This window comes from Cibotium barometz, chromosome 15, assembly GCF_041138505.1.
Source record: "Cibotium barometz isolate CiBa-2024 chromosome 15, ASM4113850v1, whole genome shotgun sequence".
NCBI lineage: Eukaryota > Viridiplantae > Streptophyta > Polypodiopsida > Cyatheales > Cibotiaceae > Cibotium > Cibotium barometz.
Genome location: NC_141060.1, coordinates 27,393,440 through 27,415,414, shown reverse-complemented (window position 1 = coordinate 27,415,414; position 21,975 = coordinate 27,393,440). Strand labels below are relative to the sequence as shown.

Here is a 21,975-nt window from a genome sequence, read left to right as displayed (position 1 = left end):
CTAACAACCATAAAGGCGTATCATCCCAAATAATCTGTATCGCTAGAAATCTTCCATGAACATCTTGAATCACAAGAGAAGGGTGAAACTGCGAACGAACAGCAAACATAACACCTGACTGCGAAGCAAGATGTCCGCTGTAGAAAACATGAAACCATATACATAGGCTTTGCCAGCCAACTTATGCTGCTTATGTTCAACTGCACACAAAACATCCCAACCATGACAAAAAGTTGTACGCCAAAGCCTGAACTGCTTTTGACGCTAAGAAATACCCTTTACATTCCATTGTACAATTTTCATAAGCCTTCCTAGAAAAGGAATCAAGAAGGCCGTGTACTAGGCCGAGGATAATCTGCCAAATCACGAACCTTTTGAAGCATTGCATTTTTAGACATGGTATTTGTGATCTCAGATTGCCCTTGGAGTTCCCGAGCACGTGCCGAAGGGTAATGACCATCCCATGGCAAGATGACCTCACCCTTCGAACCAAACACAAGAGGCAATTGTTGTTGTGCTTCTTTTGTTAGGCGACTTCTAATAGGATAGCGTTCTACTCTATCCACCCCAAGAGCCCCTGTACCGTGAGAAAGTTGGCCTCCCGGCCTCTCAATCCTGGTCTGTTGCTGGGCACCTGAACCCAAAGGGCGACGAGCATATGTATGTAAGGGCCCTTGATGAGTACGCAAAGGCCCCCGCCAAAGAGCATCTGAGAAATCCCCCGCGGAGCAACAAATCGTGTCTTTTTACCACGTACTTCCACCCATGGCTGCTCAATCTCATTCTGAACATCCACATGTACATCCATGTGCTGGGCATCATGTAAAGGAGCATCATGCTCATCTTCCACGGGTAACTGCCCATCAACGATATCCTTGGTAGCAACAACTTGTTCTTGCTTAGGACATTCGGAGACAAAGTGGCCCATCTCACCACATTTGAAACAGTGGCCAGCAAATGTATCCCACCTCGATTGATACATTAAAGGTTGCAGCCCAGCCATATTGACAGGCAAATGTGTCGGCCTAGGTCTCCCAGTATCCCACAACATGCATAGACGATTTCGGTTTCTAGATGTCATTCGAGGCACCACCAAGACATCACCGATACCTCGCATGAAACCTGGTAAAACACGCCAAAACATTGGTGGGAATTGTTTCACTTCAACCCAAACTGGGCAAGCCTGGCGCAACATATCTTGGTACTCTGCCATAGGCTTCCACGGAACCACATGAACCAACTGCCCATCCAAAAAGAGTGGCACCTGCTCCAAACGGGCTTCCGAAGTGCGAAAAAGTATTTCATAAAAGCCTCTCGGACCATCATAAATCTCCTCAAGTGCCTCAGGCGACACCAAGCGGCCCAACCATGCTCTAAGACGAGGCAACAACGGAATACGCCCAGTAAAGAAGAAGATAGCAGCACGATCATGAAAATCTGCTAGCTGTTGTAGCAACAAAGGAGTCTCCATGCATACATCAGCCACACCACCATTATCTACTGCAGCCATTTGCACGCTATTTGCCTTCACATATTCTTGCAGAAGCTCACCAATGATCTGTAGCAAACGTGCAAACTCCGGAGAAGGTACCTGAGAACTTTCCTCTGCATTCTCTCCAACATTCACCGGAGTGTAGCTTGCATCAACATCAAGCCTTTGACGTTTTTGTTGCTCCGAGGCATCTGAAGCATAACCCACATCCTTCTCGATCATCTCCTCAATAAGATCCATGTTAAGGCTATTGGCAGCCATGCCACCAACAGCAGCAGCCGGGTCATCCAAATCCATGTTAATTCAGCACCTGAAAACCCTAATTCAGCACCTGCAAACCCTAATTCAGCAGCTGCAAACCCTTGATTTGTCTCAATTTGAGTAGCTTGTACTTGATGAAGTTTGCAGATCTGTCACCTTCTCCCCAAGGATGTCGATGACACTTCCACGTCTAGGTATCCCGCCAATAGCGAAGCAGAGACTCTCTCACACACACACACACACACACACATAGTAGGGTATGAACAGAGAAGAGAATCGAAAGGCGAGTGATGCTGGAGATTACAGATGCAGTCGCGCAGCAATCACACAGCAATCGCACATGCCAGCAGGTCGCACAGAACGCAGGTCGCAACAGGAAAGCAGGTCACAGAATGAAGGCCGCACCTGCTTCTTCATTTCAAAATATTTGTATTCTCTCTCTCTCTCTCTCTCTCTCTCTCTCTCTCTCTCTATTTTTTGCACATCTTCTTCAGTTTTGTGCGTTATCATCGTCGTGAAAGATTGCCTTTGGGCACCCACACATGGCCTCATAATTGTGTGGACACTTAATGGAGGTATGCCCACCATTAGTTATGGTGGGCTGTGCCACATGGCACAAGGGGCTTGGACCCTCCACCTCCTCTCCCCCATTCTTCTCCACCTTTTCCACAGTTCCTTATCCTAGAAGCTGGCGCCCATCTCTCCCTTCCTCACTTCTCTTTTTCTGCTGGTCGACTGCTCCCTGCAGTACATGCTGTACTTGTAGCACCTGCTGTACATTCTGTACCTTATGTACCTACAACACCTGATGTACCTCCAGTACCTGCTGCACCTGCAGCACCTACTGTACCTGCTGTACAGCATGTACCAGCCACCGTACCTGCTGAAACCTAATTCTACCAGCTGTACTAGCTGAAATCAGAACTGTATTCAGTGTTGTACCTGCTGAAACCCTAACTGTACCAGCTGTACTTGCCTATATCAGAACTGTACTCACTGTTGTATCTGTTGAAACCTTGGTTGTACCTACTGAGATTGTACTTGCTGAAGGCACCTGTTGTACTGGTCATACTTGCAGTACTTTCTGTACCGGCCAGATCATGTAAACCTGCTGGTTGATTCTGTAAGTCGGGTATACCAGCCTCAATGGTGAGTACCTGTTCGCGTACCTTCTTCTACATTGAGTACCAACTTGTGTACCGGATCTTCTACAAGTACCTGTTCGTGTACTTGTAGAGTGTGAGCACCTGTTTGTGCTACACTTGGGAGGACCAAGCCCGTTCCTCTGCGAGTTGTGCGAGCCAGGCTCCAGTACGAGAGTGCGTGTTCGTGCATGGTCTCGAAACAACAGTTTCATGTTCACACAACTCCAAGTGTAGGAGGAGTTGGGGCTGGTTGCATTGACTCATTTGATGAGTCTGGCTTCGACAATCTTCACCGGCAAATACTTGTTTAGGTAAATATGCCTTCATATTATGCATTGCATGAATTATTTGGCAAGCAAGCCTTTGGAACTTTGCACACAAATAAAATACTCGAATAATATACTTCAGTATTGAGGGGGGGGGGGGTCAGCCCGTTTGTGGCCCCAGTGGTGGTGTACTGTGTAATGCTTCTCTTTTGCAAATTGTCCCTAGCAATGATGTATCCTTCGGTGATTATGTGTATTGTGGCTAGTTCATTTTAGTTTTGACGAGGGTATTGTTCACGAGACGGTGCTCAAGGTCGTTCACACCTGGTCGGTGTAGTTTTAGTGGTATCAAAGTACGGTTGTTTCCCTCTTCTCAGTGGGGAAACGGTCGTTTGGGCATCGGGCATCGTGTGAACAGCCGTCATTCACTATGGATAGCAACACAGTGGACAAGGGCCTAGTTTAACTGGCCAAGCAAGTGACACTCATGCTTCTGAAGCTTTGGGCAATAAGCATATCTTGATACAGAGTTCTACACCCACTATTGGGCACTGATGATGTTAGTGGGGATGTCATAGTATCTAGTCCATATTATGCATAATGGAGTTGATAGTTATATAGTCTCATGGGTTGACTACCATGAGTATATAACTGTTAGTAGTCATCTCCTGTCTGTACATTTACACCAGGGCTTGGATTAGGTGTTTTCTCATTTTTTCCCACTCTCCATATTTTTTCCTTTTTTTAAAATATTTTTCTAGGTGTGGGGGGCAGTATTGGACCTGTCGGTTGTACCAGATGCTGGCCGACTGGTCACTGGCTGTCCCGGCTTCTCTTTGCTACTGGCCTACTCCACATGTGTGAGGGCCGACCCTGAGAAGCTGGCCGACTGGTGATATATGTTGGTCGTGGACATTTTGTCATGTCGGCTGTCTCTACAGCAGGCCGACTGCACATATGGGGACATATAAAATGGCCCCATGGTCCCCCACTCATTGTATCATAGATTCGGGATTTTCTTGTGTATAGAGAGCAGAGTTACACGCCTCTCTCTCTCTCTCTCTCTCTCCTTCTCCATTGCTGTATTTTTTTTTGTAGTGCACTTGCTCTTGTGTTCTCAGATTTTGTCATCATCTCCGCTGAATATTCTGACATGATATCAGAGCTCTAGGCTCTTGATAAATCTTGGGAATTGTGTGAGCAAGAAGGGGACTGTTGTTTTGTTGATTGATGGATTGTTTTGGATTGTTCGGGAAGAGGAGAAGCAAGAGGAAGGCAGGTTGATTTGCTGGACAGCCACTTGTAGGTTTAAGAAGTTCTTTTTTCCCACCCACCCACTCTTTTCAATTACATCCTCGCAATGGTAGATTTACTTGAGATGGCTGAGAAGCATGTGAAGATCCCGACACTCCCCATGTTCCTAGTGGATCGTCAGTTGGACAGGAATAACTACGGCATCTGGAAGGTAATGATGGAATCTGTTCTGGAGTCTTATGACCTTGCTGATTTCATTGTTGTTGGGGTTCAACGACCGGAGGTAGAGGAAAGGGAGTTACTCTCGACACGGAAGGAACGTGAGGCACAGGCACAGTTGTGGGATCGTGTCAATGCCAGGGTCCGTTCCTTCATCTTCCTTAACTGCACACCGCAGGTAATCAATCATATCAAGCATATGACGCTGGCCAGAGGTATATGGGAGCATTTGGCTTCTCTTTATAACAGGGTATCGCCCATGAAGAGGATTTCCTTGGAAGTACAGATGTGGGTTATGAATCCTGTAAAGTCATCGACGATGCGGGAGCACATTAACAAGCTGCAAGCTCTTCACCAGGAAGTTCTTCAGGCTGGGAAAGAGATATCGTTGGAGGATATGGCCATCACGTTGCTGTCACATTTACTCTCTCAATACTCAGCATTCTACTCTTCTTTGATTACTAGTGGCAGGCTCAGCACCATCACACGGGAGGATCTTGTGTCCATGGTCTTGGACCAGGAGGAAAGATTCTCGAACCCTCCACAGGGCGGAGGTTTGGAGGCCTTAACTAGCCAACGGTCAAAAGGCCGTAATAACAAGGGCAAAGGGAAGGCTTCACCGGAGAAGTCTTTTGAGAAGATGTCCGACGCAGACCGCGAGAAATTGAAGGCAGAGAGGACCTGTAATGATTGTGGCGAGAAAGGCCACTATTGGAGGCAGTGTCCCAAGCGGAGCATCGAGAAGGGTGCCGCATCCTCAGCAGCAACCATGAAGACTCCAGCTTTTGTGCACTTGGAGGTGATGGACACCGATGTTTCATTTTCTTCAGGCAGGGAGGAGGTTGGAGGACTCTCCGCTACGGATACTCGGGAGTGGATTCTAGACAGTGGTGCTTCCAGGCACATGACTCCTTCCCGTCCGGCTTTACAGGATCTCTGCAGGTATTTTGGTCACATTCTTACTAGGGATACATCCACTATCCCAGTTCACAGTGAGGGCACGTTGGAGATAGTTCTCGATGGCAGAGGAGGGAAGCATTCCTCCCAGGTGTTGTATGTTCCTTCACTTGGCGTACGGGTGGAGTTTGATGAGCATTTCGTTGCTCTCCGAGACAAGGCAACATGCCAGGTAGTTTAGGAAGGCAGAGTGGAGAATGGAGTTTACAAACTTTTAGCACTCTCTCTCCCAGGTCCTTAGTTTTGTGATGAGTGGCAGTCTGGTAATGGCCACTTAAGTGTGGATATGCTGCATGTGCAGGCTTTCCGGGACCAGATGGAGGATAGCAGCAGTTGGTAGAAACTTTCTAGTACAGATGTTGGTAGTTCTTGTGTTCGTCAGCGAGAGGAAACTTTACAGGTAACTTATGCTTTGATGTCTCGTAGTAGAAACTTCTGTAGATGAGGAAGTTCTTTCCACGAGGACCTCTTGGAAAGCCAGGCAGGTGACAGTTGATTACTTGCAGAAGGAGGTGGATGTTGAACATTCTCCAGGTTTTGTGGTTCCGGATTCAAAGGGGGTTGGTTACAGGTTTCCGAAGGCCTTGAGTGGTATTCAGCAGGTTTCCAGGACTTGGTATCCCACCGTAATAGTGTTGATCCTTGTGAGCAGTATGATGCCTCCCGGACTTGGAAGCATAATGGCTCATTGATTTGGTTGATGCATACCAGATTGGACAGGAGCTTCCTGATGAGGCTGTTGAGCTCATGTGTGCAAAGGACTCTTTGGGAGGCAGGATTGCGTATCTTGTGGTTTCTGCAGCATGCGAAGGATCTTGGCCTCTTTTACACAGGAGGGGGATTGATGGATGGAGTCAGACGCCACAGATGGAGTGACTCAGATTGGGGAGGAGAGCTAGACATGAGGACCTTGACATCAGGCTACAGTTTTTTCCTTGGCTCAGGAGCAGTTTTATGGAGCCGTAAGAGGCAGCTATCTCTTGCCTTGTCGACAGAGGTAGAGTACCGGGCTGCTTATGGTGTTGCTTGTGAGGTGGTGAGGTTGCAGAGGTTACTGGGCAGGATTGGGTTTCCACTGGTGGAATCCACGGTCATCTAGAGGCACTTTGTTCGTGAAAAGATCGTTGTTGATGACATCTTGCTAGAGTTCTGTTCGACGGAGGACAGTGCGATGGACCTCTTCATGAAGTCTCTATCTCAGGCTTTGCTCCAGCGGCACTCTAGCTCCCTGGGGTTGGTTCCACATCCAGGAGGTGAGAGGGGTTGTTAGCAGTCATCTCATGTCTGTACATTTACACTAGGGCCTCTGTTTGTGGGTGTGCCCCCCCGGATTAGGTGTTTTCTCATTTTTCCACACTCTCCATATTTTTTCCTATTTTTTTTTTCATATTTTTCTAGGTGTGGGAGGCAGTATTGGACCTGTCGGCTATACGAGATGCCGGCCAACTGGTCACTGGTTGTCCCGGCTTCTCTCTGCTGCTGGCCGACTCCACACGTGTGAGGGCTGACCCTAAGAAGCTGGCCGACTGGTGATATATGCTGGTCGTGGACATTTTGTCCTGTTGGCTGTGTCTACAGCAGGCCAACTGTACATTTGGGGCCATATAAAATAACCCCATGGCCCCCCACTCATTGTATCATAGATTCGGGATTTTCTTGTGTATATAGAGCAGAGTTACATGCCTCTCTCTCTCCTTCTCCATTGCTGTATTTTTTTCTGCAGTGCACTTGCTGTTGTGTGCTCAGATTTTGTCATCATCTCCGCTGCATATTCTGACAATAACATGCACGTTCCTAAAAGGTGAATTTGGGCATGTTCCTGGATTCATCTAGGTATATATATATGTATACAGGTTATGTAGAGAAGCAAACACATGTGGAATAGCCTTCTCGAGGCAAAGAGAAGACGCATAAAGATGACTGAGATGTATTGAAAGTTGAGATGGAGGACATGAAGAGGCAGCTGTATGCCAATGAAGAAGAGCTTAAAATGTTGTACGAGTACGAGAACCCGCAAGTTCACAAGCTTATGGAGGCTACAAATGCCGAGTCTATGGTGGCACACACGATGGATTCTATAGCTAAGGAATTGGGTGTGAGCCCTCGTGAGATAGCTCTCAATTATCTCATACGCAGTGGGGATGTGGTGAAAGGACTTGGAGGTGGACTTTGTGTTAAAGAGCCCCCACATGTGGAGATGGGAAATGATGTATCTCGCAGGGTTACACAGGGATGAGGCTTCGGTGACTTCAAAGCAAGCTTCCACCCTGCATGAGATTCTCGAAAGAGATGTACATGGCAGACATGCTGAAAATGTTCATGTGATGCATGCTACTCATGGGGAAAGTGATAGGTATGTAAGCCGCAACACTTTGCCTATGGAATTGGTCAGAGAAGAGCCCCGTCATGGGCTGAAAGCTGCCTATGGAATTGGTCAGAGAAGAGCCCCATCATGGGCTGAAAGCTATGTATAATGTTGGGAACAGCCAAGGAAGATCCAGTGTCACCCGTTACTCATGCCATCGAGTATGTCCATGGTGAACAAGTTTCACGCAGGGATCCTTATGTGAATGCAAGTATTGGGAGACCACTGTTGCATAGGGTAAATGCCTCCATGCCGCACGTTTCTTGCCATGGACATATGCATGTATCTACTGCTGTCCCATTGGACAAGGGGAAGAGGAACTGGAAGATGAGGGTCACTTGCCCATTGGTGGATTACCGGAAAGCTTTCTAGTAGCCCTGTACAGACATGGGAGAACTTCAAAGAAAGGTTTTATGCACAGTTTTTGCCTTCTGATGCGGTAGAGAAGATCATGAGCAAATGGGACAAGATAGAGCAAAAGGACAATGAGTCCGTGCAGGCATATGAGAAATCCAAGATTCGCCATGTAAGCAGGTTTCTAAAGGGCTCGGTGGTCCATTGGTGGGTTACAGAAAAGCTTGTAGTAGCCTTGAGCAAACATGGGAGAACTTCAAAGAAAGGTTTTATGCACAGTTTTTACCTCCCAATGTCGTAGAGAAGATCATGAGCAAATGGGACAAGATAGAGCAAAAGGACAATGAGTCCGTGTAGGCATATGTAAACAGATTTTGGAAGATCTATTTGGTGGTCTCTCCATTTTTCTTTGTGGGTGAACCTGAGAAGAAAAGGAAGTTCAAGTCCGGGCTCCAACCGGTCTACAAATCCGGACTTGATACGCATCATAATGCCGCTTCATAGGACTACATTGTAGCCACTTTTGCCACCGAGCAGTTGGAGCACAAATTGCAGCATTCTGGCAAAGGGGACCATGCATTCAAGAGCAAAGAAAGGGCTGGTCATAGCATGCAAAAGAGCAGTCAGCATGCTAAACCTTTTGTGAAAGATGTAAAGAGTGGTGGCAAGGCTGAAAATAAGTAGTCAAAGGATGCCTCTCAGAAAAAGCACAAGTTTAGCCTCACTCTTGAGCAAAGGGAGCAATATGCCAAGGAGGGTAAGTGCTTCTCGTGTGGCAGCCAAGATCACATGTTTCGTGAATGTCCTAAGCGCAAGTAAAAGGACAATGAGAAGCAACAAAAGGTTAATGTGCATGCCATTCCCAATGTGCAAAGGAATACATGTAAGGATGACAAAGAGAGGATGGTTTGCAAAGCATGGGGACAACTTAAGGATCAGCTGGCACTCTTTATGTTTGATGATTGTGCCACAAACAACTTGATTTCTGTGGAGATGGCATTAGCATTGAACATTGATGTAGGGGACATGGGACCCCATATTGAGGTAGAGGCCACTTTTGTGGGCAAACAAGTGCAAGTGACCCTTTCATTGGAAAGTTGCGTATACACATCCAAGGGTATCTTGATCATGAAAATTTCTTGGTTGCACCATTGTAGGAATGTGATGTATTGCTGGGAAAGCTGTGCTGTGACATGTGAGGGATTGATTGTAGTAATCACAACCTTAGGCTAACTAAAATTCACTTAATGATGTTTAAGAGATAGAAATGCAATGCAGCTATATTAGATGAATGGGTTACAATGAGATCTAAATAGATCTATGATGTTGTCCTAGATGAAGATCCTTCTCGGGATGAGAGGGATAGGCTGAATGCCGATGATGAGGAATGTTCCTTGCTCCAATGTTGAGGTCCACCAATTGGCTGCAGGCTTCCCTCAATGTAGGAGGAGGAGGATGACTGAATACTGCTGAATATGCTGGTTAGATGACTATATGCTGAGTAAACTGCTGTCCCACTGACTTCCCTTGTCTCCTGGGAAGGAAATGCTGAAGAGAAGCTGAGATACCCATGCTGAAATGATGTGATGGCTTATATATGGGTAAGTGCTGCTGGTCGGGCAGATAACCTGCTGTTGGCCAGGTATCTAGACTCCACGACCTGCAATAAATGCTCATGGATGCTGTCGGCTGCTGTAGAGGTGTTGTCGGCTGATCATAACAGCCCCAGCTACATGCCATAAATGCTCTAAATACCTTTATGTGCTGAAGATGGCTAATGTACTGATGTTGGTGCTAAAACAGTCCCAAACACATGTTTGCATATGCTTGAATAATACTTGGATTAATGCTTAAATGTCTTGCTTAATGTTTATGGATGCTTGATGATGCCATGCCACTTGTACACTTGATGGGTGTGCACGTGACATTCCCCTCTGCTAAACTATTGCTAGGTGGTAAACCTGGCAACCTTTCGACTCCTCTGCTGATCCTTCTCCACTGAAACCAGTGCCCCCTTCTGACTTCTTCTGCCAGGATTGAGGTTGATTGTAGGAGCTGAATCCTTTGAGCCACAGACTTGTCTACTGCGGGAATTGAATGGAAAATGCTGCTAAAACTACTTGGAAATACCTGAGTCACCCTTGGCATGTCTGTAGAATCCTTCATACCATCTCCGTCATTCTTGAGTCTCTGAACCTCCTGAGGCGATGTTAGAGCAAACTTCCGTCTTCTTATGTGGAAGAGAACCCCCTGCTGTTGCCAGTTGAAGCCCAAAACTTCATTTACTTCTTTGATGATGGATGTCATTCTTCCCCATAGAACTCATGGGCAAAACGTGTAAGCCCTGCATACGCAAGATTGACTGCTATGCAAGCCATGTGCAACCCTATATGTTGTGCAAGAATGCATATGGATGGGTTACTACTGCATGCCTAAGGGGAAATTGAAATCCCTAAGGATGGCCTGCAAGATTTTGAGAACTGGGTTTAACTATGCGGAAGTGATTAACATGATGACTGACTGACTGAATGAATGATGGAATGAAAATGATCTAAGGCTGGTTACCTTGTAATGCTTTGATACCAATGTGACATGTGAGGGATTGATCGTAGTAATCACAACCCTAGGCTAACTAAACTTCACTAAGCACTTAATGATGTTTAAAAAATAGACATAGTGTCAATGAAATGCAATGCAGCTATATTAGATGAATGGGTTACAATGAGATCTAAATAGATCTATGATGCTATCCTAGATAAAGATCCTTCTCGGGATGAGAGGGATAGGTTGAATGCTGATGATGAGGACTGTTCCTTGCTCCAATGCTGAGGTCCACCAATTGGCTGCGGGCTTCCCTCGATGTAGGAGGAGGAGGATGACTGAATACTGTTGAATATGCTGGTTAGATGACTATATGCTGAGTAAACTGCTGTCCCACTGACTTCCCTTGTCTCTTGGGAAGGAAATGCTGAAGAGAAGCTGAGATACCCATGCTGAAATGATACGATGGTTTATATATGGGTAAGTGTTGCTGTTTGGGCAGATAAACTGTTGTCGGCCAGGTATCTGGACTCCACGACCTGCAATAAATGCTCATGGATGCTGTCGGCTGCTGTAGAGGTGCTGAAGATGGCTAATGTACTGATGTTGGTGCTAAAACAGCCCCAAACACATATTTGCATATGCTGAAAAATGCTTGAATAATACTTGGATTAATGCTTAAATGTCTTGCTTAATGTTTATGGATGCTTGATGATGCCATGCCACTTGTACACCTGATGGGTGTGCACGTGACATTCCCCTCTGCTAAACTTTTGCTAGGTGGTAAACGTGGCAACCTTTCGACTCCCTGCTAATCCTTCTCCACTGAAACCACTACCCCCTTCTGACTTCTTCTGTCGGGATTGAGGTTGACTGTAGGAGTTGAATCCTTTGAGCCAAAGACTTGTCTACTGCGGGAACTGAATGGAAAATGCTACTAAAACTGCTTGGAAATACCTGAGTCACCCCTGACGTGTCTGTAGAATCGTATCACACACCATCTCCGTTGTTCTTGAACCTCTGAACCTCCTGAGGCGATGTTGGAGCAAACTTCCGTCTTCTTATGTGGAAGGGAACCCCCTGCTGTTGCTAGCTGAAGCCTAAAACTTCATTTACTCCTTTGATGATGGATGTCATTCTTCCCCATAGAACTCATGGGCAAAACATGTACGCCTTGTAGACGCAAGATTGACTGCTATGCAAGCCATGTGCAACCCTATATGTTGTGCAAAAATGCAGATGGATGGGTTACTATTGCATACCTAAGGGGAAATTGAAATCCCTAAGGATGGCCTGCAAGATTTTGAGAACTGGGTTTAACTGTGCGGAAGCAATTAACATGATGATTGATTGAATGAATGATGGAATGAAAATGATCTAAGGCTGGTTACCTTGTAATGCTTTGATACCAATGTGATGTGTGAGGGATTGATCGTAGTAATCACAACCTTAGGCTAACTAAACTTCACTTGATGATGTTTAAGAGATAGACAAATAGTGTCAATGCAATGCAATGCAGCTATATTAGATGAATGGGTTACAATGAGATCTAAATAGATCTATGATGCTAGATGAAGATCCTTTTTGGGATGAGAGGGATAGGCTGAATGCTGATGATGAGGACTGTTCCTTGCTCCAATGCTGAGGTCCTCCAATTGGCTGCGGGCTTCCCTCGATGTAGAAGGAGGAGGATGACTGAATACTGCTGAATATGTTGGTTAGATGACTATATGTTGAGTAAACTGCTGTCCCATTGACTTCCCTTGTCTCGTGGGAAGGAAATGTTGAAGAGAAGCTGAGGTACCCATGCTGAAATGATGCGATGGCTTATATATGGGTAAGTGCTGCTGGTCGGGCAGATAAACTGCTGTCGGCTAGGTATCTTGACTCCACGACCTGCAATAAATGCTCATGGATGCTGTCGGCTGCTGTAGAGGTGCTGTCGGCTGATCATAACAGCCCCGACTACATGCCATAAATACTCTAAATACCTTTATGTGCTGAAGATGGCTAATGTACTGATGTTGGTCCTAGAACAGCCCCAAACACATGTTTGCATATGCTGAAAAATGCTTGAATAATACTTGGATTAATGCTTAAATGTCTTGCTTAATGTTTATGGATGCTTGATGATGCCATGCCACTTGTACACCTGATGGGTGTGCACGTGACATTCCCCTCTGCTAAACTGTTGCTAGGTGGTAAACCTGGCAACCTTTCGACTCCTTTGCTGATCCTTCTCCACTGAAACCACTGCCCCCTTCTGACTTCTTCTGCCGGGATTGAGGTTGATTGTAGGAGCTGAATCCTTTGAGCACAGACTTGTCTACTGGGGGAACTGAATGGAAAATGCTGCTAAAACTGCTTGGAAATAACTGAGCCAACCTTGACGTGTCTGTAGAATCCCTTCACACACCATCTCCGTCTCGTTCCTGAGTCTCTGAACCTCCTGAGGTGATGTTGGAGTAAACTTCCGTCTTCTTATGTGGAAGAGAACCCCCTGCTATTGCCAGTTGAAGCCCAAAACTTCATTTACTCTTTTGATGATGGATGTCATTCTTCCCCATAGAACTCATGGGCAAAACATGTAAGCCCTGCAGACGCAAGATTGACTGCTATGCAAGCCATGTGCAACCCTATATGTTGTGCAAGAATGCAGATGGATGGGTTACTATTGCATGCCTAAGGGGAAATTGAAATCCCTAAGGATGGCCAGCAAGATTTTGAGAACTGGGTTTAACTGTGCGGAAGCGATTAACATGATGACTGACTGAATGAATGATGGAATGAAAATGACATGTGACCTTGTAATGCTTTGATACCAATGTGACATGTGAGGGATTGATCATAGTAATCACAACCTTAGGCGAACTAAACTTCACTAAGCACTTAATGATGTTTAAGAGATAGACATAGTGTCAATGAAATGCAATGCAGCTATATTAGATGAATGGGTTACAATGAGATCTAAACAGATCTATGATGCTGTCCTAGATGAAGATCCTTCTCGGGATGAGAGGGATAGGCTGAATGCTGATGATGACTTATCCTTGCTCCAATGCTGAGGTCCACCAATTGGCTGCGGGCTTCCCTCGATGTAGGAGGAGGATGACTGAATACTGCTGAATATGCTGGCTAGATGACTATATGCTGAGTAAACTGCTGTCCCACTGATTTCCCTTGTCTCCTGGGAAGGAAATGCTGAAGAGAAGCTGAGATACCCATGCTGAAATGATACGATGGTTTATATATGGGTAAGTGCTGCTGGTCGGGCAGATAAGCTGTTGTCGGCCAGGTATCTGGACTCCACGACCTGCAATAAATGCTCATGGATGCTATCGGCTGCTGTAGAGGTGTTGTCGGCTGATCATAACAGCCCCGACTACATGCCATAAATGCTCTAAATACCTTTATGTGCTGAAGATGGCTAATGTACTGATGTTGGTGCTAAAACAGCCCTAAACACATGTTTGCATATGCTGAAAAATGCTTGAATAATACTTGGATTAATGCTTAAATGTCTTGCTTAATGTTTATGGATGCTTGATGATGCCATGCCAAGAGTTCGACTCCAAGGTTGGAGTGACTCAGATTGGGGAGGAGATCCACATTAGGCTACAGTTTTTTCCTTGGCTTAGGAGCGGTTTCATGGAGCAGCAAGAGGCAGCCGACTATTGCCTTGTCATCAACAGAGGCAGAGTACCGGGCTGCTTGTGGTGCTGCTTGCGAGGTTGCGGGGCTGCGGAGGTTGCTTGGCGAGATTGGGTTTCCACAGAAGGAGCCCACGGTCATCCAGTGCGATAACCAAGGTTGTATTGCTATTGCTCGGAACCCGGTCTTCCATGCCTGGACCAAGCACATAGAGATACAATATCACTTTGTTCGTGAGAAGATCTTGGCTGGTGACATCTTGCTTCTTTATTGTTCGACGGAGGACAATGCGGCGGACCTCTTCACGAAGTCTCTACCTCAGGCTATGCTCCAGCGCACTCTAGCTCATTGGGGTTGGTTCCACATCCAGGAGCTGAGAGGGGGTGTTAGCAGTCATCTCCTATTTGTACACTATGTCAGGGCCTCTGTTGTGGGTGTGACCGCCCAGTTTTGGTGTGTCCCCATTTTTCCTCACTTCCATGTATTTTTCCCATTTCTTTCTGGGTGTGGGAGGGCTGTCGACTACCTTCATTTGCTGGCCGACTGGGCTGGAGCAGGTCGTGGGCTGCTGTCGGCCTGTTTTGTGCTGGCCAACCAGCAGCCTGGGGCCATATAAAATGGCCCCTTGCCCCCCCACACTGTTCATTGCATATTCTGGGATTTCATTGCTGTATATAGCAGAGTTACACTAGCTTCTCTCTTTCTTGCATCTGTGTAATGCTCTCTACAGCAGTTGTCTTCATTTCCGTTGTGCATGCTGACAATCCCCCCCTCCCCGCAGAGAGGATTCGATCCATTTGGGGTTAACAGAAGCGTTGGGAGCTTATTTGCGATTTCACTGCCATGAGCACACTTGCTGATAAGCGTGTTGCAATGAGGTGTTGCAATGAGACTATTGGAGGAGAGTTCCCTTGCGGAGACTATTCGAGCTATCTGGGGTTAATTGAGCTCTTGGACAAAGGTCATATTTGTCCGAGTAAGAGTCTCCTTGGTGCACCAGTTTTGCTTGCTGGATCTTTTTTGGGAAATAAAAACCCCAATCTTTATCGTCCTTTTTACAGCCCTATCTTTAACATACAGGCACCTGTCCATAGTATCCCAACCTGCTCATAGTTGGCATTGTGAACAAAGTTTTGTTTGAAGGCTTCAACCTCCAGCTTGGGTGTCACACGCATGTCCCAGTGGAATGCTCATGGACATGATTCTCTGCTGCAGCCACCTGGAGGGGGAAGATCTGAGGGCGAGTGGACTGATTGGGGCAGTTTTGATTGCCCAATAGGTGCGCGGAGGTGTTTAGGATGTGCACCGATGGATGGGAGACAAGTTGGGCACAATACAAACATCTTCAATGACCTTTTTGATGATATTTTTGGGTTTGAAAAGTTCTGGCCAATCAACGACCTGCATTCGTCCTAATATCAGATTCCTAAAGGCAGGTCAGGGGTCATTTGTAATCATTTAAATACCAAGGGCATGCTGCTGCACATAGTTGACTCCGTACGACGGCATATCGTATGGAATACCGTACGGTACGATATCGTAAAGACTCGTATGGATGTTTTTGGGAAATTTTTTTTTTTCCGAATTTTTTTTCCATTTAATGGTCTTGTTTTTGCTTGTCTATGGCTATTTGAGCTTCCTTTGTACTATGATGCCTCCCTCCTTTTTAAAATACTCCATATCTCGAAATTGGAATTACCTAAGCTTATAAGTAATTTTTTAAAACACCGTATTTTATCGTATGATAAGAAAATCATACCGTATTTCCCGTACGGTATCGTATCGTATGGTATCGTACCTGACAACTATGGGCATGCAGCCAAGGTGTCGGGATCATCAAGATTAGTTGGGAAGAGCTGGGCTGTAATCTTTTGTATGCATTGTAGCTAGTTTACACAATATACAGTTCTGTTTTTAGTGTAGATCTAGAAACTAATTGCATATATTCATGTTTTGGCAATATACAATAGTTTAGGGTCTCTCTTGCCTCTTCTCTATTGTGTGTTTACTAAGTAGGATCAAGTTAGGGTTTGCAAGAAGGGCATCCAACAAATTAGGGTTTGTGTTTTTGCATTCCTAGTCCACTCAGGATTTGTGTTTTTTGCATATGCATCCAATTTTGTGCATGTGCGTTAGGGTTTCCTGCCCATGTGCGGTCTTTTGTTGCTGGCCGCTTTTGCCATGGCTTGCTGATTTTCTACATCACCCCTCCCTTGTTGGCATCAGGCACTTCCACAAGAGACTAGTGGGCATCTCTGGTTCTTGGCTTGTTCCTCTTTATAGGTGTGTGTCTCTGGGCATTGCTTCATAGGTGTGCACCTACATCTACCCTGTGCAAGCCCCAACTCATCTTACGTCACTCTTTGACTGCATCCCTTGTGTGAGGGCTCACAATGGCATGTTAAACCCTAATTTCGCTAGTCTATGCTGTATATGTGCCATCAGGATTGTCTTGGCACATTGATGTGAGGTTTGATGCATGTAAAAGTAGGCCTGACAGCTTGGAACCATTCTCAAGCAGTGTAGAGTTGTCATCAATAATCACCCGAGCACAATGCTGACCTTGCCCACAAGTACAATAGGATGTATCCCATACCATTCACAGTACCCCCTGGTGGGTTCAGGGGCTGGCTTAATCCATGGCCCACACATATTGACTTCTTCTGACCTGGTTATGTGCAACCACTCACTTGTATAAGCCCACTAGCCTATCAATACAAACTAGAGTGAAGTGATTTTATCACCTTGGACAGCAGCACATCTCCATTGCACCTGGTGGCCACCTCTTACTGCACCAGGAGTATCGAAAGGTATTATAATGGTGGTTTTGATGCATCAAGGCTGTCACCTCTAATCAGACTGGGTGGTTTTGAAGTGTCAAAAAAATATTAATGATGGTAAAGGTTTTAATGCTGATGTTGAATCAACCCGGATCTCTTGTAATAATACTTTACTATTTTACAGGTTGCAGAGCGGGCTCTATTCTTATGGAACAATGATCACATTGTAAGTCTTGCTACACAGAATCGATCAGTAATCTTACCTGTGATTTACTCAGCATTGGAGAAGAACACCAGAGGTCACTGGAATCAGGCTGTCCACAGTTTGACTTTGAATGCGAGAAAAATGTTTCTAGAGATGGATCAGGAGCTTTTTCAGGAGTGCAAGCGCAGGTTTGAAGAAGAGGAAGAGAACGCAAAGGTGGCTCAAGAAAGGCGCGAACTTACGTGGCAACGTCTAGAAGTAGTCGCCTCTAAAAGCATGCCAAGCCAGCCAGTTATGGTTCAGCACTAAGTGGTGGAGAGGATGGCCTTTGAGCAGTGCTGCAGGAAGGAAGGATTGAGCTCTGCAGCAGCAGTGCGTTTTTTTACATGGGAGACATCTAGAGTGGCTCCCTTCCCCAAGAAATATCTGCCGGTTTGGCATCTTGGCATCAAAGTCGTGTATAGCTGTGTGATTGAAACAGGCCCTCTCTTATTGCGGTGTCGGGTTGGTGGTCTGGCTTACAAGTTATGTAAGTAAGAAGGAAAACTTGAGGCGGGAGTCTAGCTGCTTTGGTTGACCATTGTTTTCAAAGACCACCACTGTGGTGGTGGTAGAAGTTGTTTTTCTAGTGTTGGTGGGTTTTCTGAAACCCCCAAGTCCTTTTTCTGTTTAAATCATTGCATATGTTTTTTTTGGTTCTTGTGTGGAGATGTAGCTCTTGTTGTGTAGGTAACAGTGGCTAAGCTGCCATTGACCTGGAAAGTATTGCACAGCTTTTCTACCACTGTGATGGTTGCCATGGATTGCCTTCCTGGTTTTGTGTGTGTTCTGTCAGAGTATACAGAAGCTCAATGAACTTGGTTGAAGTATGGTGGATGAGTAGTCTCTTTGTATGTGATAAACATGACCTCAAGGTCGCATTGAAGAAAAATATTGTGAGCTATGCATGAGCACACGTGAGGACTGAGTCATATGACACAGTTGAATGTCAAGAAGACATCTATGTGACCTTGCAGATGTATTTTATGATCCCAAAATGATCAATCAAGGACACTGAACAGCATGTCACCAGGCATAAAGTGGTTGCATGAACAAGGGGCCGCGCATCTCATATGTTGTGTTTTTTGTCATCCATTATTGTTGATTCATGGAACACAACACTATTGAGATGCCCTAGGCAAAAACCTCCATTCAGATTTTGGTGAGTCTGAATTTAAAATTTAGATGAAGTAACAGTGCACTGACATTTTAAAGGTGCCAATGAGTGTCGATATGAAACTATTAAGGAGCCATTTCCCAAGGTGGCTTTGAGTAGACCACACTCAAAACCACTTTGTCAAGTAGCTCAGCGGTAGCACCTATGCCTCCCAAGGTGGAGGTTTTGGTTTAAATATACCCTAGTGGCATATTATTTCAGTACCTACACCCTCAAAAAAGAAGGTAAAAAAGGGTATACCTAGGGTGCCCCCTTTTTTTTTTTGGGGGTGGGGGGAGGGGGGTATAGTATGTTCTAGGCTAATCATGGCAATTCAGTTAGTTTTTACTTATTTCTACTGAAAGTTGAAGGTCATAGTTGTAAGCTTTGTCTCGTGTATTGGGAAGTTAAATGTACCGAAGTGTTGATTCATGTTAAAGTAATTGTAAGGTCATAATGCCCAAACTCAATAAGAGAGTTATGGTACTAAACATTATATTGGCTCTTTTAAAAAATAATATATACAATTTGCACAAGAGGGTTACAAGTATGGGAGGGGGGGGGGGGGCATGGGGGGTTTGGCCTGTGTCAAGGGAGTTTTGGGTTTTGGTGTCCAACTTTCGAGCTAGAAAAGGAAGTACCATATTTGGTATTAAGGATCAAAATTGTCATGTTTGCACTAGTTGTGGTGTTAGGTCCTTGAGGTTCAAGTCATCCCTTGGTACATGGTGGTGCTTTATATTTATACGAGTATTACCCTATAAGCATATGTGGGTTCTAATAGGGCTTGAGCTCTATGCATGGGGGGAGGGGGGTGAGACGAGCTAAGGGAGTATTGGGTTTTAAGGAAAAACCATATTTGCTATGAAGGAACAAAATTGTCATGTTTGCACACTTTGAGGACACAATCACACTACCTTGATCAAACAACCATACTTGATCCATTGGCCACTGTCACAACCTTGTGAATTTGTGCATCATAAGTGAGCATGGTGGTCGGTGAGCAAGACATATTTTTAATGTTCATACTTGGGACAAGGGGACAGGTTTTAAAAACTAATAAAACCCCACGTGTGGAGGGGAAAGGTTTTAAAAACCTTTTAACCAAAGGAATATCTCCTTTTGAGGATCGTGGCCCTTTTTAGGAGAAGCCCACGTTAAATTTGGAGAACTCTTTTTTTTTTTGAGGAATCGGGTTGCATTTTGCACGTGGAAGAGGTTGGTCGTGGAGAGAGAGCTGGTGTAGGCTGTAGGGTCTTTTCGTGCGTAGGCACACACAGGGCTGCAAGAGGCGGATAGAGCTGGTGCAGGTCTTTCTCATGCCTTCTCTCTCTTGCAAGGAAGCGTGGGGTTGAACATCACATAGGCTTTGTCTCTCTCTTGCTAAGAGTCGACTGCAGCACACACACATGTGCTTTTCTCTTTGAAAGGATGGGCGGTTGTGGATTGCAGCTACACGCATGAGATTTGGTGCTTGGTAAAGTTGTCGACTGGTTGGGCTTCACGCTGAGGACACATAGGACCAAAACGATTCTCTCTCTTTTTGGCGACGGTTGGACTACACGTGGACTGGGCTGTGGAGAACCGGCGGGTCCACCTCTGAGCCACCGATGATGTAGGCCATGTGGTAGATGTATGTGTGAGCACTTTAGTCAAGGTCATGGGCACTTGTAGTAGCCTTGGACACATAGAGAGAGGGAGTGTCAAGGACTATGAGTTAGGGACTTGAGGCACTGGTCGCGGGCTACCAAGTAAGAGGGAAACTTGGTATAGGGTTCAAGTGTGCTAGAGTTATTCACTTGAGGAGAGATGTTGAAATATGCAAGTGAATGGGTGTGCAGGAACAAGCCCTTAGCAAGAGACTATAAAAGGGAGTCTGTAATTAAGTGGGTAGCAGTGAAAAGGTGAGAGGAATCTATTGATGAGAGAATCAAGGGTAGTAGCAGTGAAAAGGTGAGAGGAATCTATTGATGAGAGAATCAAGGGTAGCAGCAGTGAAAAGGTTAGAGGAATCTACTGATGAGAGAATCAAGGGTAGAATGAGTGAATATAGGACTGTGGAAAGATTCTAGGAAAATGTGCCTTCCCAGATGTAGAGGAGGTGGCACAAATCAAGGAGAAATCAGTGGATTAGATGCTTGGCATCTTGTGGATGTACAACCTATAAATTGAGGCATTGGCCTAATGAGAAATTGCTGGTTTTTGAGTATCCATGCCTACATTAAGCTATTAGATTAATTGCTCACTAATCTCATTTTAATCATCTAATCACTTGCTAATTATGTTGATTCTTGCATTTGATCCACCATAGCTCATCACATTGCTGCAAATTTAACACATTCTTTCTTAAAGCCATGGCCATTCTCTCATAAGCGTACGGATCTACCTTCTCGTTATTTTTTTTTTCAAAAAAATCAAATCTTAGCCATGGCCGTTCCTTTCTAAAGCCACGACCGTTCGCTCATAAGCGTACGAGCATACCTTCCTCAAAAAAAGCACACCTAAGCCACGAGCATTCCTTCCTAAGGTAGTCTGTAGGCGACAACTCTCCCTTTGTGAGTAGGCCAGCGGCTAGGACTGCAGGACAACATGTTTTTGTTTTCTTTTTCTTCTCTCTTTGGGGGAAGGTGACGCAAGGTCTGCAGGTCTCTCTCTCTCTCTCTCTCTCTCTCTCTCTCTCTCTCTCTCTTTGCGAGCAGGTGGGACTGCAGAAGGTGCACAACCGAGTCCCTCTTTCCACTAGTTCGGGACTGTTTCGGAGGTGCTCATCTGGCCCTTTGTGAGAGGAAGGTTTTGGCAGTTCGGAGGATGGAAACAGGGCAAGATTTTGGATTGATTTGGAAGAGTCTACGGGCTAATGTATGGCTGTGTTTTTGGCTCTGTGCATGGGGCAATTGGATGCATAATTAGGGCCTCGTGGATGTATTATCTTGGTTGATTAGAGGTGAATGACAGTGGTGTTTTGGGGCACAGGGCTTTGTGAAACCTCTATGCTAAGAGGTCCAGAGGACTGGCAGTTTGGACGTGCATACGTATAAGCCATGAATGGCCATGATGTATGCAGTTAAACTCTTCCATTGAATGTGAATAAAGAAATACTGAAAGGGGCGCCAAGCTTTGGGGCCAATAGGTGTCGCTGGTCTTTTTGTGTAGGAGCACTCTAGCTCCCTTTTTTTCTGTCTTATTTGCTGGATTACAACTGTGTTTGGGTGATTGCTAGTCTACCGCACTTTGGTTTCTACGAGATGCCGGTTTCAAGGTTTCGTTTGCTGGGACTTGAACCCCGATCG

The 21,975-nt window shown here is 45.5% G+C and overlaps 1 protein-coding gene across 1 annotated transcript in view; it reads left to right on the top strand.

Moving 5' to 3' along the window:
- LOC147631121 (serine/threonine protein phosphatase 2A 57 kDa regulatory subunit B' beta isoform-like) overlaps positions 1 to 18,269 on the top strand; it is a 29,797-nt gene extending 11,528 nt beyond the window's left edge. Inside the window, exon 2 of the mRNA XM_086809455.1 lies at positions 17,470 to 18,269. Within this exon, the coding sequence (XP_086665581.1) occupies positions 17,470 to 17,799 (330 nt within the window). The 3' untranslated portion in view covers positions 17,800 to 18,269. The remainder of the gene's footprint in view (positions 1 to 17,469) is intronic.
- The last annotated feature ends 3,706 nt before the right edge of the window (positions 18,270 to 21,975 follow it).